Source organism: Scyliorhinus torazame, chromosome 21 (assembly GCF_047496885.1).
Source record: "Scyliorhinus torazame isolate Kashiwa2021f chromosome 21, sScyTor2.1, whole genome shotgun sequence".
NCBI classification, from domain to species: domain Eukaryota; kingdom Metazoa; phylum Chordata; class Chondrichthyes; order Carcharhiniformes; family Scyliorhinidae; genus Scyliorhinus; species Scyliorhinus torazame.
This window is the reverse complement of record NC_092727.1, coordinates 103630236-103657392: the sequence shown is the minus strand read 5'-3', so window position 1 is coordinate 103657392 and position 27157 is coordinate 103630236. Positions and strand designations below refer to the sequence as shown.

Below are 27157 nucleotides of genomic sequence, written 5' to 3'. Positions count from 1 at the left end.
AGGGAGAATTAAGAATGTCCAAATGACCCAACAGTGCGTCTTTCGGGACTTGTGGCAGGAAACCGGAGCACCTGGAGGAAACCCACCCAGACACAGGGAGAACGTGCAGACTCCACAGAGACCATGACCCAAGCCGGGAATCGAACCTGGGAACCTGGAGCTGTGAAGCAACAGTGCTACCCACCCACTGTGCTACCCATTTGAAGCTGTAGCTAGCAAGTGTCCACTGTAAAATATAAAATCCTAATCTTTTCTGTATCTCTAACCACTAGTACGTTACAGCTGGTTTAGCACAGGGCTAAATAGCTGGCTTTTCAAGCAGACCATGGCAGGCCAGCAGCGCGGGTTCAATTCCAGTACCAGCCTCCCCGAACAGGTGCTGGAATGTGGCGACTAGGGGCTTTTCACAATAACTTCATTTGAAGCCTACTTGTGATAATAAGCGATTTTCATTTCATTTCACAGCTAGTTCACAGATGTGTTAAGGACAGTGAGAATCATAACTAGCACAGCTATGGCATGCTTACTGATGCATATCTTATATTTGTGGTCTGTACTGGTTAATACTATCATTAAAATAAGATACATGCATGCTTAATGCATTGCCCACTTTGGTGGTAGATAAATTAGTGCAAAATTGCAAATGTTCACCAAAAATGTAAACTTTTCTTTTCCCAGTCAAAATCTAGCTGCAGGATGGACGTCAATTCCAGTTACATCTCGGTAGGCAACCTTGCCGATGGCGAAAAAGAAAAATGATAAGTCCTTACCAACGGCAGTGGAGGACAACTGCGTAGCAATTAAAAGCCTGGTATAATGATCAGCAAGTTTATTTTCGGGCACATAAGAGAGGATCTACAAGTATAGCTGTTGGTACAGGGGTACTTGCAAGCTGGACAAAGGGATCACAAAGGACCAGTCGATTCACACAGCATAGAAAGAACATCCCTGTACAAAGACAAAAATACACAGCAAAAGCTGACTCACTACTGACAACTCTTGTCATGCTGCATTATGTTCACAAGTTGCTGTGAATAGTTACAGGCCCTTTGCATGAGGGAATTTGTGATTCCAGAATGAATGATATGATGTTGTCTCTGACTAATTCTTTTAAAAATACGCCAAAAAATATTTATCAAGTCATAAAATGCTGCAAACTAGGTACTCTTTGGTTCTGCAATCTTCTAAAGCTCTCCTCTGAATACTCGGTGAAATACATTTTCTGAATTAAACTATATTTGCAGATGTTTCATGATAGGCCTCGCTCATATTTTAAAAGATAGAGGATGGTTTTTCATTCAGATAGAATGAACCAACCAACTCTGAAGCTGTGGATATTTTTCAAGATTGCGACTTTTTGTACGTGTTCGAAATGTTTGTATGAAACGTTCTTGCTCAAAATGAACAACGTCGTAAGGCATCATGAGCTAGAATGCACTGAAACTTGAACCTAACATGTTTCTTCTTGGTTGCCATCGACTGAATTAACAAAGCAGCAATAATCTAGATGTGCTGAGAAATTGATTACTGAAGTGATAAATTTGGCATCTGCTGACTGAACAATGATTCAGACCCGCGTGAGAAATTAGTTTGCCTTCAATCTTTGTCTTCCAGTCCACATCGTGGGGGAAATGAGGTAATTCAAAAAAGTGCAAAATATGTTTGGTGGGACCTACAAAATTCTTATTTAAGATTCCATGAATGTACTGAAAACCTTTGTTTGTAAATTCAATACGAGAAATTCTGTGATTGTTTTAATGGCCACAGTTTATATTTAACTGTTAAAAATGACACATTAGACATGTGTGCTTTTGAGGTAAGCTACATTTCTTGTTATCGTGCAGGTCTCAAAAGGTGCCTGATTCTGCTTTTAGAATACAGATTAGACAGGAGCTAAAATAAAATAAAATTGTTAAACCCAGCAATGATTTATCTACATATCCTGTTCAGTATTCTGATTCTACTTATCACAGTCTGATAAAGTTCTGGACTTACATTTTAATGAATCTTCAGATATGATGCATTGCTTTCATTATTTCACAGCCTCGCATAGTTAATCATGTAGACACCACTTTGCTGAAGAAGAGGTCACTGACCCTTCCATTGTTTCAGCTCAGCATTAATATGCATGCAAGGTGGAGAACCAGACTGAAGCAAGTGATTTTTTTTAGCATATGCTGCTGAGGGTTGACAGATAACAGCTTGGAGGTTTTGTGCGGATCGTGAATTAAGCTCCAAGAAGATCATTTTGCCACTTAACTGACCTCATCTTAAAATCAGTACAAATGTGGTCAATGAAAGTTTCATTTCTATTAAAAATGAATGCTGGAAAAAATAAACTTTCTGCGATATCCTACGAGTTTGAATATGTGACAGTTAATCTGGAAGGAAAACAGTTGAAACAATAGAATAGGATGGATAATATATTTAGTGACCATAACGTTAATTCCTAATGGGTTCCAACTGTTCACATTATGAGGTACTTAGTTTTGCTGCGTACTTTGTGTATCTATGACACAAAATGTGTCCCCCAGCCAAGGATCTATGGCACTCAGAGAGCCATTGTACCTTCCATGCAATAGACTCAATTTGAACCCAATTATGCTATAAATTAGCAGTCCCCTTCATGGTACAGCTGAACCACTTAGGCAGCATTTCAGATGCACAGTAAAGGCAGCAGGGAATTTCAACACCATAATGCCTGTAGTATGGCCCTCCCCTTCCAATTCAGGCTAACCTTCTATATATCGGTACTCTTCTTTGGCCTTCGGTGGGCCATTGTTGTATCCAGATCAACGTACCCTGGGAAAGACTGGAAGTGCTTAACGGGTAGTCAGCAGCTCTTCCATCCTTGCTGGTCTCCAACACTTGGGTCCGACTGTTTTGCTCACTGGGCAGCTGCAAGCGCCACTAAAACATTTAAATGAGCCGACGATATGTTAACCTCCCAGATCAGCGGTATTGGGTTCTAGGTTGAAGGCTCAGCAGTCCCGGTGCCCTGAGTCACACTATTGACTCCATTCAGCCCTTTAGAGCCAGGCAGCAGCCACCTACATTTGCTCAAATATTTTTTATAATAATAATCTTTATTGTCACAAGTCGGCTCAAATTAACACTGCAATGAAGTTACTGTGAATAGCCCCTAGTCGCCACATTCCGGCGCCTGTTCGGGTACACAGAGGGAGAATTCAGTATGTCCAAATTACTGTCTAGCATGTTAGAAACCATCTGAAACATCTAGTCACCATGCAGGCACAGGGGCTATCAGTTGTTTACAGGCCCCCAGTATCTTCCCTCAATGTCAGATGACAAAATTCAAAGGCTTTGCTGGCATCGCCAGTACCCAAATACGAGTGTCCAATAATTTCTGTAGAATCCCAGTCAACGTACTATATTTCAATAACCTTGCATCTATGTAAACTCCAAGTCACACATAAAAATCCCATAAATGAGTTTTTCACCAGCATATCCCAAAATATATTTTACAAAACAAATATTGCCATCCTAGGATTATATTAAATCAAAAACTGTCATAGATTTGATAACCTACCTAAAACTTACAGGGACTTATACCTGTCAAGAGAAGTGCAAATTTCAACCAATTCATTCAAACAAAATCCTGTCCTAAGTGCTTTAACCTATGTGTTGCTGGCAAATTCTGGCTTGTAACGCTGAATTGAAGGTGAAAAATGACACTGCATTTCTCCCTGTGATATATTTCTGCCAGAGGCGGTGTCATTTTGACCCATTTGTGCTTTCGTGCAGCCATGCTATATATTGGCATGTGTGTGAAGCCTTAGTTAAAAATCCGTATTTTACTCATTGTAATTCTATCAAAACTGTCTATTCTAATTCTATATTTCCCAAAATGCACAGCAGGGACAGAAAAAATGGCCTTGCGGGGCAGAAAATAAATTGTGGGGGAGGGTTGCTAGATTTCGCAAAGAGGTTAAAGGCATGTACAATTTACAATAAGTTGGAGCTACCACTGAAAAGAAATCAGTTGATTTTTCTTTCTTCTCAATAATTCCCTGAATCTACAATCAGAGCCACTATGAAAATATTCAGCAGTAGTCTCTTGCAGGTTTAGTATTGCACAGCGTTCGATAATTCTCTTTAAATCATAACCACGATATTTGGCAGGTCCTACCATGTGTCACAGTTTGGATTTAAAACACTGGCTACATTTGCAACACGCAAAACACATCCACACCACCAATATTTTAGGCGACTTGTCATGTTTTAACTTGTTAAATACAAGCCGGAATTTTTTTTTTTTAAGGTCACGTAACTGGTGCTCTTATTTATTACACTGAACCATGTTCATCACCTCCTAGATCTTTGGATTAATTTCAACCTTTAATCAATGAACTCACTCGAACGTCCTGAATATTTTGCACAACTACATGCACGGAATGAGATCTTCTGAAAACACAGTTTATCTCCATTATACTGCATGTTGCTCTCCAGGACAGTCTATTACAGGAAGACATTGCTCAATAAATGGCAAGGTACCAAGTGCATCCCATTGTCTAGCTCTTTTTCTTCAGTCCCAATTCACATTACGTACATTCCAACCATACATTTATGCAATGTTCTTCTGCCCTCACAGCGCGGTTGCTGGCAAACTCACTCGATCAACTGAGGCCCTCTTTACAACCTAGATTGTGGAAGAATTCTGCTTTAGAGAAAATTGTGCATAAACAGCGGCAATATTTCCAACACAGGCACATTAATCCTCAGTTCTCCCTTGTCCTTCTGATAGCTGCTTTAATCATTAAAATGCATTTTTTTGACAACTCAACGGCAGAGCAAATTTTTAGTTTCTTCCATTTTTAAAGGACATTTTTCATATTCTTCTCCATTTCTGTTACTTTCAAAGTAAACTGTGATACAAGTGGACTCAGAATCACTCCTGTAAGTGACTTCAAAACTGAGGAATATTCTATTTTCAGAAGTTAGGTCTATTTTTTTCAAAAAAACATAGATTATCCTGACTTCCTCTCTGTCTGACCCAGGATGGATTCAGTTACGAGTAAATGCAGCATGGTTTTCTGTGGCAGTCCACTGACTAAGGAAAAGTCTGCCTGCATTGTGAAATATTACTTCTTTTTAATGCGAGAGGTTGCCATTACAGACCTGAACAGTGTGAGTGTGAAGTTGAACTGCACTTCACAAATCCCACAAACAGACCTGATATACAATGTTCAGTTTGATCCATCGACTCCTTGCATTTCTTCTTGTTGCTCATGTTTTAATCTCTGAAGAACTGGAGACAAATGTTTAGATGTGCTGACACCTGGTCATTCTTCCCAGTTTAACTCTTTTTCTGCAACTGTTCCTGTTCCTTTCTCTTCTGTTTCTCCATCTGTTTTTCCAGTTTCCCCAAGGCTTTTCTTTCTTTTTCGACTGCTGCGTTCATGTCTTTAATTTTCTTTTTGATTGTAGCTCGATCCTGCGAGTTGATGACTCCCAAAGCCTGTGCAGGAAAAACAAAATAATCCTCAACACAATCAGAAAATACTGGACAATCTCAGCAGGTCTGACAGCATCCGGGGAGAGAGAAGGGAGCCAACATCTCGAGTCTGGATGACTCTTTGTCAATGCTGGGCAGAACTGGAAATAGGGTCAGATTTATACTGTTGTAAGGGGGCATGGAGCAGTGGGACTGGATAGAGGGCCACCTGACAATAGGTGGAGATTAACAAAGATATGGTAGACAGAAAGACAAAAGGAATATAAATGGCAAATAAGAAGGGTGCTGAAAGTGGCACAGGAAGAGATCAGGATGTGTGGATGGCAGAACAAAAGTAAGCAGTGTGTCAAGGGGCAACTAGGAACAGGGAACAGATGGCCCGAGTGGGGTGGGGTGGGGTGAAGCAGGCCAACGGTGAGGGAAAAATAGATCATTGGAAGAAATGAAAATAAATTGCTGGAAATAAAAATGGGATCCGTAAGCAGGAACCAGACTTTCCAGTCGCTTGCCATTTCAACTCCTCCTCTTCTCACATCCACATGTCCGTCTTTGGCCTGCTGCAATGTTCCAGTGAAGCCCAGCGCAAACTGGAGGAACAGCACCTCATCTTTCCATTAAGCACGTTGCAGCCTTCCGGACTTAACATTGAGTTCAACAGCTTCTGACTGTGAACTCTCTCCTCCACCTTGACCCCATTTTTTTATTTCAGTCAATTTATTTTCATTTCTTCCATCGATCTATTTTTCCCTCACCATTGTCCCGCCTTCCCCCACCCCACTTTGGCCATCTGTTCCCTGTTTCGAGTTGCCCTTTGACACACTGCCCACCTTTGTTCCGCCATTCAAACATTCCAACCTCTTTATGTACCACTATCAGCGCCCTCCTGGGCCTTGATCACCCCATCTACATTCCTTTTGTCTTTCCGTCCACGACATCTTTGTTAATCTCCACCTATCGGCAGCCCTCTATCCAGTCCCACTGCTCCATGCCCCCCAACAACAGTATAAATCTGACCCTATTTCCAGTTCTCCACAGCTTTGACAAAGAGTCATCCAGACTCAAAACATTGGCTCCCTTCTCTCTCCACAGATGCTGTCAGACCTGCTGAGATTGTCCAATATTTTCTGTTTTTTGTATCAGATTCCAGCAGAAGCAGTAATTTGCTTTTAAAATAATCCTCAAAGTGGTTGCTGAGCTGTCATGATCTTTTAAAATGTTGCAATTCTTGAAATCGCCAGGGGTAAAAGGAAGTGATTCAGTTATTCCCTCCATTAATGTAACTCTTCCATCATAGCATCTAATTGCATTTTAAAACTCTAATCTTTGGGCGGGATTCTCCCCTACCCGGCGGGGCGGGCTGTACTGGCGGTGAGGAGTGGTGTGAACCACTCCAGCGTCGGGCCGCCCGGAAGGTGCGGAATCCTCCGCACCTTTAGGGGCTAGGTCGTCGCCAGCGGTGTTGGCTTGGCACCGCGCCAACCGGCGCCGAAGGGCCTCCGCCGGCCGGCGCGAGTTGGCGCATGCGCGGGAACGCCGGCGTGTGCTGGCGTCATCCCAGCGCATGCTCAGGGCGTTTCTTCTCCGCTCCGGCCATGGCGGAGGTTGACAGCAGCCGGCTTGAAGGGAAAGCGTGCCCCCACGGCACAGGCCCGCCTGTGGATCGGTGGGCCCTGATTGTGGGCCAGGCCATCATGGCCCCCCCCCCCCCCCCCCCCGGGTGCCAGATCCCCTCGCGCCCCCCCCCCCCCCCCCCCCCCGAGGACTCTGCAGGCCGCCCGCAGAGCCAGGTCCCGCCGGTACAGCCCTGGTTTGATTTACGCCGGCGGGACCGGCCGAAACGGGCGGCCGCTCGGCCCATCGCAGGGCGGAGAATCGCCGGGGGGGCTGCTCCCGCCCCCGCCAAAACCGGCGGCGGAGAATTTGGCAGCCGCGTCGGGGCTGCGGGGCCGGATTCACTCTGTCCCCCGGCGATTCTCCAACCCAGCGGGGAGTCGGAGAATCCCGCCCTTTTTCTGTAGTGTGCTGAATGATATAACTCCTCAAGTGGAGCAGCCAGTTAAGTGACAGTTTTTTTATTAGCTGTTCCTGTACATTTTAAACTCTTTATACATTTATCACTCTTTATATAATCACTATCTGTTTTGAATGTACCCCTCAGTGTTTGATGCCTATGGTCACTGGCCTGCCTCTCTGTTGCTTCACAGTGCCAGGGTCCCAGGTTCGATTCCCGCCTTGAGTCACTGTCTGTGCGGAGTCTGCGCGTTCTTCCCATGTCTGCATGGGTTTCCTCCGGGTGATCCGGTTTCCTCCCACAGTCCAAAGATGTGCAGGTTAGGTGGCTTGGTCACACTAATGTCCAAAAAAAGATTATGTGGGGTTGCTGGGTTATGGGGGTAGGGTGGAGATGTGGGCCTAGGTAGGGTGCTCTTTCCGGGGCTGATGTAGATTCAATTGTCAGAATGGCCCCCTTCTGCACTTAAATTCTATGATTCTTTGCTTAATTTGAAGCAACAGCCTAGGTTTACTTCAAGTGATACTTTCCTGTTCACAAGAAACCCCCCTTAGTTCTTTCTTTTTTTGCTCTTCTGTGCACCTTCTCAATTGCTCACGTGTACTTCTGTGGAACAGAGAACAGGCATTTTTATTTATCTTTTTACGGGATGTGAGCTTCGTTGGCAAAGCAAATGGGGAGTATTTCATCACGTTCCTGACTTATGCCTTGTAGGTGGTGGACAGATCTTGGGGAGTCAGGAGGTGAGTTACTCACTGGAGGATTTCTAGCCTCAGGCCTACTCTTGTAGCCACAGTATTTATGTAGCTATTCCAGTTCAGCATCTGGTCAATGGTAACCCCAAGGATGTTGATGGTGGGGTATTCATTGATGGTAATGCCATTTAATGTCAAGGGGTGATGGTTTGATTCCCTCTTACTGGAGATGGTCTTTGCCTGGCACTTGTGCATGAATGCCACTTGCCAGGATATTGTCCAGGGGCGTGATCTACCGACCGCATTGCCCCAGAAAGGCGGCACGGCCTGTAGATGCCGGGAGATCCTCTTCTGGGATCTACCCGGCTTGCCACACCTCATGAGATCTAACGCGATCACGAGAGACGTTAAGAACTGAATCCTGCCCATTGTAGGCAGGATCACTCTTTTGCAAATTTGCATATCAGAGCGAGACAGCTGGTCTCACTCTAATATGCATGCCCCTGATCTACCCAAGACGTTGGGATGTAACCACTTTGCTTCAGAGACCTTGGGTGAGCACCATTCAGTGCTGGTCCCCACAAATGGGGACCAGACAAAATGGAACTTGTCAAGGCCTCCCAGGGGATTGGAGGCCCTAGGTGTTTGCCCCTGCTGGTGCCACCTGACCACCCTGGCATTGCCAGTTTGGCACTGCCCTCCTGGGTGCCAGCCTGGCACTGCAAAAGTGCCCAGGTGGCACTAGCAGGGTGAGGCTAGCAGTGCCAAGCTGCCAGGCTTGCATTTTTCCCACGCTGGGGATTTAGCCCGGTTGTGCTCTGCATGTGTGTGGACGAGGGATGGCATCCCAATCTCCTCCTGCACTGAAGAGTTCTGGTGAGCGGAGCTCCTCAGGGCAGGAAATGGGACTAAATGTGGCCTCGGCAGGGTGTTCCCTCCCTGAATTGAAGCAGAGTTCCGATCAATAGTGGGGGTGTTTCTCGGCGTTGTGTGCGCTTGGAAACACCTGGCTAAACGTGCTCGTCACAGACTCTGTTTAAATTTTGTTAGGTCTTGCTCCATTTGCACGTTGATACTTCAGTGTCTGAGGGGCCATGAATGGTGCTGAACATTGTGCAATCATCAGAAAACAAATTTGACCTTATGTCCGAAGGGGCTGGTTTAGCGCAGTGGGCTAAACAGCTGGCTTGTAATGCAGAACAAGGCGCGCAGCGCGGGTTCAATTCCCGTACCGGCCTCCCCGAACAGGCGCCGGAATGTGGCGACTAGGGGCTTTTCCCAGTAACTTCATTGAAGCCTACTTGTGACAATAAGCGATTATTATTATTATTATTATAAGGAAACTCATTGATGAAACAGCTGAAGATGGTTGGGCCTAGGACACTACCCTGATGAACATAATAGGGCTAATTCCCCAAGTGGTCAATCCTGCTGAGGCGCAATGTTTGCTCCTGATGAGGGCCAATGTTTGCAGGGAACATTGGTTAAGAATTTGCAAGCTCCAGATGTTAACCATCTGCTTAAATGAATGGATGGGAAATCAAGGCTTGCAGGCTGGCGGTTTGCAACAAGCGCTCCTTCATTTGGAGCAGGGGGTAGGAAATCCACACTTGTTTTCCATGATTGGTCTAACCAGTACATTTCATAATCCTGAATAATATTTGGATACTTGGGGGTGGATTTTCTTTTGTTTAACTGCCTGGTTTCAAAGGGATGGAGCATGGAAAATAGGTTGGGAAAGATTATCAATGAGTGCAACCCTCTGATTATTTTTCTTCTGACAAGCCAACAGCACTTAAATGCCACAGGGGAGGCAGGGCTCAAAACGCTGACCATTTCTCCACTTTCCCAACTCAACATACTGCTAATCACAATGGTAGTGGTACAGAGACTGTAGGGGTAGGAATGAACAACACTAAGTTTTGGCATTGCTGGTAGGTTCCTCAAAGGGCTATTCAGAGCCATCAATATTGAGGTTGAGCTATCTTCAGAGGGTCTCTATCTTCATTAACAGAATATCTGCCACTTTCGACTGAAGCATTGAGTGCCTCACAGCTTATGGAGTCATTGAGAATCATAGAGTCATTACGGCACAGAAGAAGGTTATTCAGTCCTTCATATCCATTCCAATGCTGGATAGAGCAATCAGCCTGCCACATTCCCCTGTGCTAGCTCCAAACCCATGCAAGCTTATTTCCCTCAAATTCAGATTGAACTTACTTTTAAAAGCATTGATCATCTCTGCTTCCACCATCCTCATGGACAGTGAGTTCAAAGTCATTACCATTTGCTGTCTAGAAAGTCCCCCTCACATTTATGTGCACCTCTTGTCCAAGCTTTAGTCCTTGTACTGTCAGCTAATGGGAACAGTTTTTCTGTGCAAAACAAATCTGTCATAATCTTGTAGACCTCTATCAAATCTCCCCATTGCTCCAAGAAGAACAACCCTCAGCCTTTCCAACCTAACCTTGCAGCTAATATACCTCATCCCTGGAACCACTCTGGGACCTTCCTCTGCACCCTCTCAATGACCCTTACATCTTTCCTAAAGTCTGGAGACCAGGATTGTGTGCAATACTCTAGTTTGGGCCCAATTAGAGCTTAATAAAGGTTCAGCATAACTGTCCTGCTTTCATACTCAATGCCCAAAGTTATGAATCCCAAGATCCCAGATGCTTTGTTAATTAATCTCTCAATATTGGAAAAATGTTGTAAGCTATTATTAAAGACGTTATGGCAGACCACTTAGAAACATTCAAAAGATTCAGGCAGAGTCAACATGGTTTTGTGAAACGGAAATCATATTTAGTCAATTTATTGGAATTTGAAGGAATCTGTGGAGTGCTGTGGATAAAGGGGAACAAGTGAATGCACTGTACTAGGATTCCAGAAGGCATTTGATAAGGTGCCACATCACAGGATATTAAGGAAAATAAAAGCTCATAGTGTATTGGTTAACGTATTGGCATGGATAGAAAATTGGCTAGCTAAACGGAAACAGAGGGTGGTCATAAATGTGTATTTTTCTGGTTGGCAAGATAACAAGTGATGTGTCACAGGGACCAGTGCTGGGGCCTCAATCTTTTACAATTTATATCAATGACTTGGATGAAAGGAGAGAAGGTGTGGTAGCTAAATTCTCTTGTTAGTATTGAAGCAAGTTGTGAAAAGGGTATAACTGGGTTAAGTAAGTGGCAGAGATCTGGCAAATGGAGAATAATGTGGGCAAATGTGACATTGTGCATTTTGGCAGGAAGAATTAAAAAAGAACCATATTATCTAAATGCCGAGAGATTGCGGCGCTCTGAGATTCAGAAGGATTTGGGCGCGCAAGTGCATGAATCACAAAAGGCTAGTATGCAGGTACAACAAGTAATTAGGAAGATAATCGAATGTTATTGTTTATTGCGAGGGGAATTGAATATGAAAGTAAGGAGGTTGTTTCAATTGTCCAGGACACTGGTGACACCACAACTGGAGTACTTTGTACAGGATTAGTCTCCTTATTCAAGGAAGGCTGTAAATGCGTCAGAAGCATGTCCAGAGAAGGTTTATTAGACTAGAACATAGACCATAGAACAGTACAGCACAGTACAGGCCCTTCAGCCCATGATGTTGTGCCGATCATTTATCCTAATCTAAGATCAACCTAACCTACACCCCTTCAAATTACTGCTGTCCATGTGCCTGTCTAAGAGTCACTTAAATGTCCCTAATGACTCTGACTCCACCACCTCTGCTAGCAGTGCATTCCACATGCCCAACACTCTGTGTGTAAAGAACCTACCTCTGACATCTCCCCTATACCTTCCTCCAATCACCTTAAAATTATATTGCCTCGTGACAGCCATTTCCACCCTGGGGAAAAGTCTCTGGTTATCCACTCTATCCATGCCTCTCATCACCTTGTACACCTCTATCAAGTCACCTCTCTGCCTTCATCGCACCAGTGAGAAAAGCCCTCGCTCCCTCAACCTTTCTTCATAAGACAGGCCCTCCAGTCCAGGCAGCATCCTGGTAAATCTCCTCTGTACCCTCTCCAAAGCATCCACATCCATCCTATAATGAGGCGACCAGAACTGGACACAATATTCCAAGTGTGGTCTAACTAGGGTTTTATAAAGCTGCAGCAAAACCTTGCGGCTCTTAAAACTCAATCCCCCTGTTAATGAAAGCCAACACACCATGCGCCTTCTTAACAACCCTATCAACCTGGGTGGCAACTTTGAGGGATCTAAGTACGTGGACCCGAAGATCCCTCTGTTCCTCCACACTTCCAATAATCCTGCCTTTAACCCTGTATTCAGCATTCAAATTCGACCTTCCAAGATAAATCACTTCACATTTATCAAGGTTGAACTCCATCTGCCACTTCTCAGCCCAGCTCTGCATCCTGTCAATGTCCTGTTGTACCTGCAACAACCCTCAACACTATCTGCAGCTCCCCCAACATTTGTGTCATCGGCAAACTTACTAATCCACCCTTCCACTTCCTCATCCAAGTCATTTATAAAAACCACAAAGAGCAGAGGTCCGAGAACAGATCCTTGTGGGACACCACTGGTCACCGACCTCCAGGCGGAATACTTTCCATCCACTACCTCTCGTTGTCTTCTTTTGGCCAGCCAATTCTGTATCCAGACAGCCAAATTTCCCTGTATCCCATGCCCCCTAACTTTCTGAATGAGCCTACCATGGGGAACCTGATCAAATGCCTTACTGAAATCCATATACATCACATCCACGGCCCGACCTTCATCAATGTGTCTAGTCACATCCTCAAATAATTCAATAAGGCCTGTGAGACATGACCTGCCCATCACAAAGCCATGCTGACTATCTTTAATCAAACTATGTTTTCCTAAATAATCATAAACCCTATCTCTCAGAATCTTCTCAAATATTTTGCTCACCACAGCCATAAGACTTATGGGTCTGTAATTCCCACGGATTTCCCTATTCCCTTTCTTGAACAGGGGAACAACATTTGCCTCCCTCCAATCTTCCGGTACTACTCCAGTGGAGAGTGAGGACGCAAAGATCATTGCCAACGATGCAGCAATCTCCTCCCTCACTTCCCGTAGTAGCCTTGGGTATATCTTGTCAGGCCCAGGGGACTTATCTATCCTGATGCTTTTCAAAATTTCCAGCAGATCCTCCTTCTTAATATCAACCTGTTTGAGTCCATTAACTTGGTTCACACTGTTCTCATGAGCAACAAGGTCCCTCTCTCTAGTGAATACTGAAGCAAAATATTCATTTAGGGCCTCCCCCATCTCCTCAGACTCGAGGCACAAGTTCCCTTCACTATCCTTGATCGGCCCTACTCTCACTCTGATCATCCTCTTATTTCTCACGTAAGTGTAGAACGCCTTGGGGTTTTCCCTAATCCTTCCCGCCAGGGCTTTTTCATTCCCCCTTCTAGCTCTCCTCAGTCCATTTTTGAGTTCCTTCCTGGCTACCTTGTAACCCTCTAGAGCCGAGTCAGATCCTTGCTTCCTCAACCTTACGTAAGCTTCCTTCTTCCTCTTGACTAGAAGCTCCACTTCACTTGTCATCCAGGACTCCTTCACCTGACCATTCCTTCCTCGTCTCAGTGGGACAAAACTATCCAGCACTCGCAGCAAGTGCTCCTTAAACAACCCCCACATTACTGTTGTGCATTTCCCCAAGAACAATTGTTCCCACTTCATGCTCCTCAGCCCCTGTCTAATAGCAGTATAATTTCCCCTCCCCCAATTAAATACCTTCCCATACTGTCTGTTCCTATCCCTCTCCATGACTATGGTAAAGGTCAAGGAGTTGTGGTCACTGCCACCGAAATGCTCTCCCACCGAGACATCTGACACCCGGCCTGGATCGTTGCTGAGCACCAAGTCCAATATGGCCTCAGCCCTAGTCGGCCTATCGACATATTGAGTCAGGAATCCTTCCTGTACACACTTGACAAAATTTGCTCCATCCAAACCATTTGCACTAAGGAGGTTCCAGTCAATATTAGGGAAGTTGAAGTCACCCATGACAACAACTCTGTTACTTCTGCACTTTTCCAAGATCTGCCGCCTAATAGGTTCCTCTATCTCCCGGCTGCTATTGGGGGGTCTGTAGAAAACACCCAATAAAGTGACTGCTCCTTTCTTGTTTCTGACTTCCACCCATACTGACTCAATAGACAAACCCTCCTCAACTACCCCCTTTTCTGCAGGTGTGGCGCACTCCCTAATTAACAGTGCCACTCCCCTTCCTCTTTTATCTCCCTCTCTATTCTTCTGAAGACATCTAAACTTCGGAACATCTTACAACCATTCATGCCCCTGTGAAATCCATGTCTCCGTAATGGCCACAACATCGTAGTTCCAAGTACTGATCCATGCTCTAAGTTCATCTCCCTTATTCCTAACACTCCTTTCAATGAAACAGACACACTTTAACACATTCCACTGAGTGCAACTTTGCCCTATCAACTGTCTAAGCTTCCTCACAGACTTGCTGCATACTATTTCTGCCTGTTCAACAGCTACCCTATCCTCTGATCCATAGCTCTAGTTCCCATCCCCCTGCCAAACTAGTTTAAACCCTCCCGAAGAGCTCGAGCAAACCTCCCACCCAGGATATTGGTGCCCCTCCAGTTTAGGTGCAATCCGTCCTTCATGTACAGGCCCCACGTTCTTCAGAAGATATCCCAATGATCCACATATCTGAAGCCTTCCCTCCTGCGCCAGCCCTGTAGCCACATGTTCAGCTGCACTCACTCTCTGTTCCTTGCCTCACTTGCATGTGGCACCGGTAGCAATCCTGAGATCACTACTCTGCTTGTCCTGCTCTTTAGCTTCCAACCTAACTCCCTAAAATCACTTTTTAGACCCTCATCCCTTTTCTTAGCTATGTCGTTGGTGCCTATGTGCACCACGACTTCTGCTTGCTCCCCCTCCACTTAAGAATCCTGTAGACTCGATCCGAGACATCCCTGGCCCTGGCACCCGGGAAGCAACATACCTTCCAGGAGTCTCGTTCGCGACCACAGAATCTCCTATCCACTCCCCTAAACACTGAGTCTCCCATCACTAATGCTTTTCTATTCTAGACTAATACCAGGAATGGATGAGCCTTATGAGGAAAGATTGGACAGGCTAGGCTTGCATTGCTGGAGTTTTGACGGGTAACAGGTGGCTTGATTGAAATGGATAAGGTCCTGAGGGGGCTTGACAGGGTGGATGTGGAAAGAATGCTTCCGCTTGATTGAGAATCCAGAATTAGGGGCCACTGTTTAACAAACAGAGATTGCCCATTTGAGACAGAGACAGGGTTGTTTCTCTCATAGAATCCCTGCAGTGCAGAAGGAGGCCATTTGACCCATCGCATCTGCACTGACCCTTCGATAGAGCACTATACCCTTGTCCATTCCCACGTCCACCCTGCCCTATCCTTGTCAACCCATAACTTAACCTGCACATTCTTGGACACTAAGTAGTCCCAGTATTGATCCTTGGGGAACATCACTATCTGCCATCCTCCACCATTAACCACAACGCAAATCTTCTATCCAGGTTGATATAACCCTCCTATTCAATGAGCCTCATGATGTACTACAAGGTTTTCCTCAGTTGCAATTGTGATGGATGGGATCAGGGCAACTCTGTCAGAAATCATGATAGCCTGTCCTTCTATCCGATCCGCTGCAGAACAGACCTCAGCTCTGTAGAGGAATGGACAGAAGGTAAGCTATCAGGATTTCTGACAGAGTTCCCTTGCTCCCCTCCATTACCATTGCCACTGAGGAAAATCTTGTGGCACATATTGAGGCTCATTGAATAGGAGGAAACTCTCCCTGCATATGACATTAAAGCCAACCCAGGAAAATGGATTGGGGGTCAGGGCGAGGTTGGGTCAGCTCAAGTGCTAAACATTTGTGCAATCTACCACTTAGTGCTCAGTGGGGGGGAAGGTTTCTAGGTCAGAGCGGGGAGTTGTTCATGTTTTTTCTCACATTTTTGTTGCCATTTATTTTGCTTGAACGCTGATGATCCCCCAGGTGTTATAAAACCCACAGACAGTCAGGCCATCAGAGTTTCTCACAGAACTGCTGTGTCCCTCCATAACCGACTCTGTATCTAGGTCCAGAACTTTTACAGGTACTACTTTTATTGAAAAAAGAGGTAACTGTAGTTTTCTTTAGATCATATGTGAAATTAGATTGCAGTATCTCAGTGCTTAAATGGCTTTATATAAGTGAGCTGTGTTCTCACCATCTATGACAATTTTGTTCCAACTTTGAAGCCTCCTCAATGCCAACTATTATCCTTGAGTTGTTTGAGAAACAGCCATACACTGTACTGGGTCTAAAGATAAATGTAATTTTCATCAGGTAAAGAAAGATATGAGATTCTCTTTGTGCCCCACCGTGAAGGTACTCACTGAGGTTGATGTACCATTGATTCAACTATGATCAGAAAAAAATAGATATTTTCTTTCATTCTATATACCTAAAATATTATCTTTGTCGCTTCTAACATTGGCTGTCTTAAATATTTCTTCACTATGTTGAACGGATTAGGCATTGTGTCTAATATCCCACATGTATGAAACTAAAAACTGTCACAAGATGTTCAACTCTTCTAAATTGTAATATTTATGCCTGTGGAATTATCACCCTGCTTAGTAGTGTCTCGTGACTCATCAAAGTACAAGTTAACTTGAAATTTTATGCATTGTCATTACTAATAGCATAGTGGGGTCGTTTGAGATGTTGGGGTGGTCGTTGCTGCCCTTTTTAAAGTTACCCCAGACCCAAGTAAAGGTCCCATGCTTAGAGTTATGAGTCACATCCAATGGTGGAACCAGGGAATGTTCGGTAATAATGGCAGAAGAGCTAGAACCTGAGAGCAATTGGCTTCTTGTAGGCGGAGAATCCTTTGGGAAGAGGACTTGTGTTTCCTTTCAGCATACCTGAAGTAGGCAACAGGAAACCATATCAAACATTTCTTTTCCTAGCATGTTGTTCAGTGAAGTTGAAAATGGAAAGCTTCTATGAGCCACTGACGTGGAAAGAGCAAAATCACGAAATGCTGGGAACTGAGCAGAAGACCATACATATGCAGATCACAACTACATTGCAAATCATCCTTGTTGCAAATAAAAAACACTTTCATCTTTACTTCCCCTAACTTGCCTTCAGTTTACTTCCATCCAAGTGTAATAATTGTTCTCCATCAATATTGCCAGCAGTGAATTCTGATACGCAGTGATCCATGTTCAACCCAATTAGCCACTGGCAGACTTGCTGAGTTGTCCAAGTTGAAACAAGGCAATAGGGCTGCCCTTCATCAAGAAACTGGTGGATAAAACAAATGGGACACAATTACTAGATATTACAATCTGGTAAAGACATTTGTTGAGGACAAAGGAACTTTAAAACTATGTTGCTCGGGTGTCGAATGGCATACAAAAGCGAACTACAAAAGTATCTGTCAATACAAATATCTAATGAGCTTGTTATTCCAGCTCTGTTTTTAAGGCGTGTATATTTTAAAATAGAATCAATTCTGAAATGCTGGTGTAATATGTTTTTTACACAATTCAATGGATGTCGTATTATGGAACATGATAGGATTATGCAAATAGTCTGCAACTTAAATAGTTGCAATTGGACTGAGGTGACCTGATTTTATTTTGAATGATGATAATAAATGTGACCCAAAACAGAAAGGTAACAGTACTCATCATCCTTATTTTTAAAATCTTTGAATGATAAAGTTGAAGAATGACACTACAGTTCACAACCTCTTTTTCCTCTGGTATGTTCTCATCCATATTTGGTCAAATGCTATGCAAACAATCCCAATGAATTATAATTTTTTTTTTTAGCGTGCCCAAATCTTTTCTTTTCCAATTTAGGGGCAATATAGCGTGGCCAATCCACCTATCCTGCACATCTTTTGGGGTGAGACCTGTCGTATTAGGTACACTGGTCTAACACTGGCTGCAACTGGATGCAGCTTAGATCAGAAAGATACTCCAGACCTTGAAGTTAGTTCAATCAGGTTTATTGAACTAATAGCTAGGTTAGCACAGTTCTCCGTAAGTTTGACTCTGCTAACTTAAGTGTGGTTACTCTGTCTGACTGAACCAGACTAGCTCTTAGCCACGTGGTGGAGGTGTGAGATTGTAACAACATCCTTGACTGACTCTCTAGATGTTCATCAGTGGAAAGAGGCGGAGTGTGAGTGCCTCGTGTCTTTTATAGTCATATCCTACCCCTGAGTGTCCTGCCTGCTTATTGGTCATGTCCTGTCTCTGTGTCCATTAGCTGCTTGTCTGTATATCATTATGTGCGTGTGTGTGTGTGTGTGTGTGTGCCTGCAGATCATGACAAGACCCACACAGACACGGGGAGAATGTGCAAACTCCATACAGACAGTGACCCAGGACGGGGTTCGAATATGGGTTCTCAGCGCTGTGAGGCAGCAGTGCTAACCATTGTGCCACCCACAAGACCGATGAATTAAAGAAATTAGTACAAAATATTCTTCCTACGCCAACATGAAGTTGCTGCAAGATATGCAATAATTAGGTGGGGAGAAGGTTGAGTCCAGAATGACTTCACCCTGGCATTTGAATCCTCGTTAGATTTATGGCCTTTGACCAGTTTGTACTGACTAATAAGTGGCGAACACCACAGTGCCTACCTATTCTGGAAAAACATTACCAGAAACAAGGTGTTGCATCTCCAAATTACAAACAAACTGTTAATTAATAATAAATTCAATCCTCTGCAGTGCCCATCATGACCTTGGCCGTGGGATAATTACCGTCTCTCTGAGCTTCATTCCAATGTGTGGGATCCAACGATCTGTCTCACAAGTGTCTTAAACATCATTCATCCCATTCAAAATGCAAAGTGGTACAAGTTCATAGCACCAATACTGATGCAAAGCTATCCTGCTTAGGAATGTACATGTTGATAGGTTTGAGATTAACAATCCAAATAATCTGGATTGCACAGTTATTGCTTACGTATATCTATTTGCAGAATAAATGGGTCAGTTCTGCCATAAATTAATAAAATCTGTTCAAAATGCTCACATATCATTGGCCCGATCTAACCAAATGGGTACCATCATTCCAGATGGTAAGAGGGGTAAAAACATCCATGGCTAAACAAGTAGGTCAAGGACAATATAGAACAAAAATTGTATGATGTGAAAATCTGTGATCGTGGGCTGGATTCTCTGCCACATCGGGAACTCCGCTACCGGCGGGGGGCAGTGGCGAATCCAGCATTGGACAGAAAACGAGATTGGCGCAGGTGCAGGTCTTGAGAAACGTGGCCCCGACACAGTGGACCTTTCTCTGTGTGAAGCTGTTCCACCGTGGGCAATGGGAAAAGTTTTGAGGGTAAGAAAATAAGGCAATCAATGTTTCAAACAATGTGATGATAGGAAGATGAAGTTCCTCCTCACGATTCTGAAGCTGCGGACGTTCTGAAGATTCTGCCTCGGCTTCTGCTGTGAAGGAAGGCTCGAGAGGGAAGAGGGTTTTCAGCTGGGGCTGAAGTGTGGGCTTCAACTTACTTTCACCCAAGACAATAGGTGCTACCAATTCTCTGGCCGTGAGATCCTCTATGGACTCCAGCATGGAGTCAAGCATATTGTTCTCTCTTGACAACTCTTCATGGCTATCCAGCAGTAGACAATGCATTGCATTGATGGGTTCTATGGTGCGAAGATCTGAATATAGCAGCCATGCCACACTAAACACAGCTGACTCCTCAGAAAAAAGACAACAGCGACGTCATATAGTCCAGCTGTAGATTGGAATAATATACCAATCCATTGGACCTCACCTTCCAATAATCTCTCGATGCTACAATGTTCTTTTCCTCATTACTTGATTCACGAAAGAGCCAATCCAGGGTGAGAGGGTCTTCCTGTGGATAGCCGTTGTCTTCTGCAGTGCCTTCTGTATTTATCATCACTGGCCTAGCTTCGTAAAGAACTGGGGGATCCACAACCTCAACATATGCCCCGGTTTTAGTGGATGATGCCTCTGTGATGAAAATGAAATTGCTGCTCAATGAATAAACCTTCCCAGCTGCGAAAAACTGAAAACCCACACAGGTTTTACATTGAACTTTGGATATTCTTCCATGAAAGGCATCCAGTTGTCCAAATGCAGGTTTTTCCAGAATACCCAGTAGGACGCCAACATCTCCACCCAATAAGGATGTGTGTTGATTGTGAACAACATAGAGGGAATCAATAATCTGTCACTCCTTGTAGCAAAGACGGGCATTTAGCTAAACATTATTGGAAAGTTTGTGCCACCTAAACCTTGCAATTTAATACCTGATGGATGGAGGTGTATCGATTGAAGCCAGTCCGGATGGTCAGTGAGTATGCTAATGCCAGCTTTATGTCATATTTAAAGTTGGCATCAAAGCCTTTAACTTGCACTATAACTGACCGAGAGTCCTGAGTCCGTTTACTTCCCCAAGAAACTTTGTAATTCCACGTCTGTCATTATTTCCAGTTTCTTGGATGGAGTGTTTCTCATAATCTCTTCCTCCTCTATTAAAGTACTTGGACTTTGCAGAAGCACTTGAAATATCAAGGACGATATTCCTCAACTTAGTGTCGGGACGAGGCCACTGAATCTCGCGCGAGACCTCTCTCAAGATTCGTGACGCTCGAAACGTCTCATGAGATTTAACGGAGTCTCGTGAGACATCGCGATCTGGATCTTACCCTCACTGGGGGTGATCCAGATCAGCATATTTAAATGACAGCGAGTCATCCAGACTCAAAACATTGGCTCCCTTTTCTCTCCACAGATGGTGTCTGACTGCTGAGATTGTCCAGTACTTTCTGTTTTTATTTAAATGAGCCATTGGGCTAATTGAAATATGTGCTCGCCGGATTCTTCTGACACCTGAGGCCTAGCAACTGTGCCATTTGTACTGGTCCATATTTGTGATAATGGCACCTGGGGGAGTCTCCCAGGCCATTTAAGGCCCCCCCAGGTGGTCGGGACAGGACAGGGTAGCACACTGGCACTCCCTCTGGCATCCGGTGCTGCCAGCCTGACACCCTGGCAGTGCCACCCTGGCCAGTGTGCCATGGTGGCACTATCAGGGTGCCAGGCTGGCATTGCCAGGGTGTCCAGGTTGGCACTGCCAGGGATCAGGCCTGGGGGGGGGGGGGCTCCCTAAGGTTGGGGGGATTGTAAATTGTAAATGGGGTGGGTCTGTTAGGGGGGGGACGGGTGGAAGATCGGTGCAGTCTTCCAAAATGGTGTCCCGATTTGTGGGCCGCCTTCCCTGCTGTAAAGCCAAAAAAGCGGCCAAGTGCCATTGAATTGTGGGCCGTTTATTGGCACCACAGACACTGAGAAACATCCCGGGAAATTATACCAAAACTGCACATCGTTTTTTTCCGGTTGAATCGCACTGAAAGCACTCTGCTTCCCCTGTTGGGCAAGCTTGGCATCTACATTGTTTCTTTGAACCACAACATAATCATCTCAAAATGACTGCTGTGGTGGTTCCTGCCCGTTTGACCATTTCCGCGGACTTTGAGTGGGTGGGACTGTTGTCCTTGGGCCTAACCAGTTAACGCCATCATTTAGCGCCTCGGTGTTGCGAAGGATTATAGCCCGACTAACCTTTCTACATTTGGCCTACCTCACATATTGAACTGCTTGATCCAGAGTGAGATTGTCTTTTATCAATGACGTTGATGAAAATGTGGTCACGAATAAGCTCCTTCAATGCAACATGTCCACAAGAGCTAGCTAGGCAATATAGGCCAGTAAGAAATATTTCAACTGGTTGCACTGGTCTTTGGGAACTTTATTTAAAATGAGCTTGCTCTATCACAAGCTAAAATACACGTCAAAGACTTTGAGGATTATGTTGAAGTCTGCAGAGGCCTTTTCAACCCTCTGCAGGATTCTCTGGTCTCCCAGCCGTGTGTTTCTCTGCAGCAGGAGGCAGCGTGCCATTCGATGGTGATGTGTTGGGTGTTCTGGATCACATACAGGTCACCAACACTTGAAATAGTGCAACACTATTTTATTGAATCATTACCTGTTTAAACTTACTTAGACTGTGGGTTAATACGATACTAGCTTTAACTAAAGACCTTTGCCTTGTCCTAACCAGTCAATGCACTCAGCACAATGTGAATGTCTGTGTTGCAGGCTGTGAGCTCTGTCCTCCTAGCTAGCTGCAACTCGAATGAGCGGGAACTCTGATGCCCCCTGTCTTTATAGTGCATGTGCTCTCACTGGTGATTGGCTGCGGTGTTGTGTGTGTTGATTGGTCCCACTGTGTGTCCATCAGTGTGTGTCTGCATCATGATATTATGACATCCCCCCTTTTATAAAAAATGTACCTGCGTGGCAAGAAATAGTGTGGTGAATGTTCCTGACTATGTGTGTGCAAAATATTTACAGGACTATGTACATAAAAACTAAGCTATTTACATGGGAAGGTGCCTGGTGCAGAAAAACTGTGTGTCACAAGAATAACGAGATGAATACTATATACAAACCACTTGAACGATTAAACGGAAGAACAGAACAAATCAGAAAGTCCATAAGTCCACAAAGTTCACAAATTAAGTCTTTGAGGTGGGAAATTAATTCTGGTTGACCGTCAGGGTGGCACACCACTCATCGTCTGGATCGATGCTGTATACCAACAGCGGCTGGTGTCTTTGCTTCGGGGACAGCCTGTTTTTCGTTACGACACCGACCGAAAAGGCGCCTTCGGGTCCTCGGTGTCACTGCTGTGTGGGAGGTCCGCATCGGACTCGGTGACCGTGGGTTGAATTGCCCGAACATTCCTGCGTGGCTGGCTGAAACGATATGAGTTGGCAGGCTGAACTGCTCGACAGCAGGCAGCATAGTGGCCAAGTCTTCCACATCGAAGACATTGTCGAGATTTTGCGGGGCATTGCCACTTTAAATGGGCGGAGCCACAGTTGCCGCACGTCGTGACGTCAGCACGTTCGCTGCGCCACTGCGCATGCGCGGTGCGGTCGTGCATGGTGAACACCTGCGCATTATGTTCGTCAATGTCGCCGTCCCCTCGTTTGGTGCGTACATGCGCGGGAGTCCGCGAAAAGCGCGCAAAATGGCCACCCTCATCCAGGCTGAGGCCCTGGAGGTGCTCAATCACTTGGACCCGTTCCGCCTCATGGGGACCTTGCCGCGCCGTTTCAGCCGCTTGTATATGGGAATACCGACTCGTGGCGTTTTCATGTAAGACACAGGTCTCGATGGCGGTCGCTAGGGTGAGTTGCTTTACTTTGAGGAGCTGCTGACGTAGGGGGTCCGACTGAACACTGAAAACGATCTGCTCACGTATCATGGAGTCGGAGGTGGGCCCGTAGCTGCAAGATTGCACAAGGATGCGGAGGTGTGTAAGAAAGGATTGGAAAGGTTCACCCTTACCCTGCAAATGCTGCTGGAACACGTAGCGTTCAAAACTTTCATTCACCTCTACGCTGTAGTGAGTGTCAAACTTCAGGAGGACCGTCTTGAACTTCGTCTTGTCTTCATCATCTGCAAAGGTGAGAGAGTTGAAAATGTGGATGGCATGGTCCCCGGCTGTGGAGAGGAGAAGAGCAATCGTTCTGGTGTCCGAGACGCCCTCCCTATCCGTGGCTCCGAGGAAGAGCTAGAGGCGCTGTTTGAAAATCTTCCAGTTGGCCCCGAGGTTGCCGGTGATGCGGAGCGGCGGTGGCGGGCTGATGTTGTCCATGTCACAGGATGACGGAATGCTGGTAGAAGGCAGATCACTTGCAGGCAGGTCTAAGCAGTGCTAGTATCCCACCACTCCTTGTATCATGATGTGTTGGGTGCACTGGATCACATACAGGTCACCAACACTTGAAATAGTGCAACACTATTTTATTGAATCACTAACTGTTTAAACTTACTTAGACTGTTGGCTAATACGATACTAACTTTAACTAAAGACCTTTGCCTTGTCCTAACCAGTCGATGCACTCAGCACATGGTGAATGTCTGTGTTGCAGGCTGTGAGCTCTGTCCTCCTTGCTGGCTACAACTCGAATGAGCGGGAACTCTAATGCCCCCCGTCTTTATGGTGCGTGTGCTCTCACTGGTGATTGGCTGCGGTGTTGTGTGTGTTGATTGGCCCCACTGTGTGTCCATCAGTGTGTGGCTGCACCATGATATACTGGTGTATATTATGACAGATGGTGGCAGGATTCTTTGCTCCCACCGGTGTCAATCAGATTTTCCATTTAAGCCACACCATGCTGCCGCGAAACCCACGGGGTGGGGGAGGGGGTGGGGTGGAGTGTGCTGCCAGTGGGAGCAGAGAATCTCGCCGCCAGCGAATGGCCGGAAAATCCCGGCCCTCCTCTCTTAAAGAGTACATCGTCAGTGACCAGTCGCATGGCAGAAATGAATGAACTCACCTGTTGCTTCTACTATTTAGTATGAAAGCACAGTGCTGCTTGATATTGGAGGAAGTGTTTCTCCCATAACTCCCATTTCTGGCCTCTCTACGGGCCCCCAAGACCTTTGAACTGGAGGGGTGGGGTCAGTAAAAACTCACCTGGTATAGACATCGTTAGCAATTTCTAGTTTGTCTCTTTCTTTGATAAATTTGTAGATTATTCCGTGTACCAGATTTTCCTGCACTTTCTTCCTGTGCTCCCGTCAATGCCACTTGATTAGATTGGTGTCATCACCGCCACTACCATGTTTCATATACTGGTGGCAGGGTTGCTGGCTTCCGGTATGCACGGCATATCTTATCTAGAGACTGTAGTCTTACTCTAGTACTGGTTTCAAAGTGGTTTATTAACACTGCATACAACTTAGGGTTTTGGAAGTGGAATGGTTTAGCACACTGGGCTAAATTGCTGGCTTTTAAAGCAGACCAAGGCAGGCCAGCAGCACGGTTCAATTCCCGTACCAGCCTCCCCGAACAGGTGCCGGAATGTGGCGACTAGGGGCTTTTCACAGTAACTTCATTGAAGCCTACTCGTGACAATAAGCAATTTTCATTTCATGAGTACAGACTGTTCCATCCTCTCTCCCGAATATCTAACACATGACTTTAGATGTCATCGATACATCATGGTCTACAATTCACTTATTAACACAGTTGTGAACCCAATGCACTCCAACGGCCTCCTGACAGCAAGACAGAGGCCTAGTACTCCAGGCAGGTCTAGAGGCCCACTCTGGTTTCCTGTGTTCCTTATAGAAGGGTTCCTTTTCCATTTCCTCACTCCCCACTCTCTCCCCCCACCCCCCAACAGTGGTGGCCTGACTGCAAGATCCATTTTTAGCTTATACGTCAAAAATATTTTATAGAGGCAATGACTCCATCTTGAAGAGCTTACTTCCACTCTATGCAGCTCCTTTCAAATTAGAAGACCTCTGACTGACTCTTCAGCCTTGCGAGCCCACCCACCATCCTTAATTTGACACTGAGCTCGTCTCCTAACAAATGAAGGGGCCGCCTCCATGAAAATCGTCATGAGTGATTGTCTTATCTCAGAGGCAGGTTTAGGACCAGGAAACAATCGCGACCCTGTTTCCCCCAGCTGAGAGGGAAAATCATATTCACTCTGTCTTTGCAATTGAGCTGAAGTAAGAATTAAGCTTGACTGAAATGACCCTCAATTGTTGAGTAGTTGCCAACACTCAATACCAGGGCTGAAATCTTCCAGCCCTTGCCACCGGTGGGATCTTCCAGTCCCATCGATGGCAACCCCTCCCTCCCCATGCGGGCAAGCAAAACCCCATAAACATCGACGAGACCGTCGGTGGGAAGCCCTAGGTTTCCCAATTGATGTGGGACAGAGTTCTCCCAGCCCTGGACCAGGCCGGAGAATCCCCATGACTGGGGCCACGCCGTCCCGATGCCGGCACGCGATTCTCCGCAGAGTGGCGAATCGGCGCCGGCGTGGTTGGCACGGCGCCGGTCGTGGGCCGCTCTACGTGGCTGGCCTGCCGATTCTCCGGCCCAGATGGGCCGAACGGCCATAAGAAAAGAACCGAGTCCCGCTGCCGCAGTCCTAACCTGCTCTGAGCCGGCGGGACCTTGGCGTTGAAGGGTCGGGTGGCTGCCTGTGGGGGGGGGGGGTTGGGGAGGTCCAACCCCAGGGGGGCCACCGATCGACGGGCCGGCCTCTGTGGCTGGGGGCCTCCATTCCTACGCGGCGGCCCCTGTAGTCCTGCGCCATGTTGCGTTGGGGCCGGTGCATTGAAGGAGGCCACTGCGCATGCGCGGTTCCCGCGGCGCACAGTTCTCACCGGGATCGGCAGCTGGAGCGGCACAAACCCCTATGGGGGCCAGAATTACTCCTGGCAGCGGCCCGTTCACACCGTCGTAAAACGCAACAGCGTTTACGGCAGCGTGGACACTCTGCCGCCGGATGGGAGAATCCCGCCCACCAGTGCTTGAATGCTTGGGCTCAGTAGCTCCTGCAAATGCAGAACTGAAGGATGACCAAGGAACCATAACTCGTAGAGGAGGAGAAAAAACAACCAACAATTGAGAAAAAGAAGCATAAAAATAAAGCACAAAATAGCGGATCATCCAAATTAAGAACACTTACTTCATCAGAGGACAGAGACAAAGTTGGTGTCGCTCGTGATTCAGTAGCTGAACTACTTAGAGTTCTGGGACTTCCACTTCGCGGACTGGAATCTTCGCTCAGTGTGGATTCCTATGTGCACAGAGATGGATTTGAATTACATTTTATTTATGGGCACGATTCCAGTAAAGTTTTAAATCCTAATCCATGATTGAAAACAAATAAACATGAAGGGATAGAAATTTGTCTTGGGTGCTATCACACGGGTTGCCTTGGGTGCTATCACAATGCACAGGAACACCCACTACCTGCAAGTTCCCCTCCAAGCCACTTGCCACTCTGACTTGGAACTGTATCACTGTTCCTTCACCGTCGTTAGGTCAAAACCCTG

General features: G+C 45.8%; 2 protein-coding genes across 2 annotated transcripts in view; one reads left to right on the top strand and one right to left on the bottom strand.

Moving 5' to 3' along the window:
* LOC140398454 (sterile alpha motif domain-containing protein 14-like) overlaps nt 1–27157 on the top strand; it is a 495360-nt gene that overhangs the window by 191966 nt on the left and 276237 nt on the right. The gene's annotated exons all lie outside the window — the stretch shown is intronic.
* LOC140398717 (sterile alpha motif domain-containing protein 14-like) overlaps nt 815–27157 on the bottom strand; it is a 141993-nt gene continuing 115650 nt past the window's right edge. The window contains exons 8-10 of the mRNA XM_072487733.1: nt 26788–26898; nt 17352–17513; nt 815–5479 (exon numbers count right to left, since the gene is read on the bottom strand). Of these exons, the coding sequence (XP_072343834.1) occupies nt 5318–5479; nt 17352–17513; nt 26788–26898 (435 nt within the window). The 3' untranslated portion in view covers nt 815–5317. The remainder of the gene's footprint in view (nt 5480–17351; nt 17514–26787; nt 26899–27157) is intronic.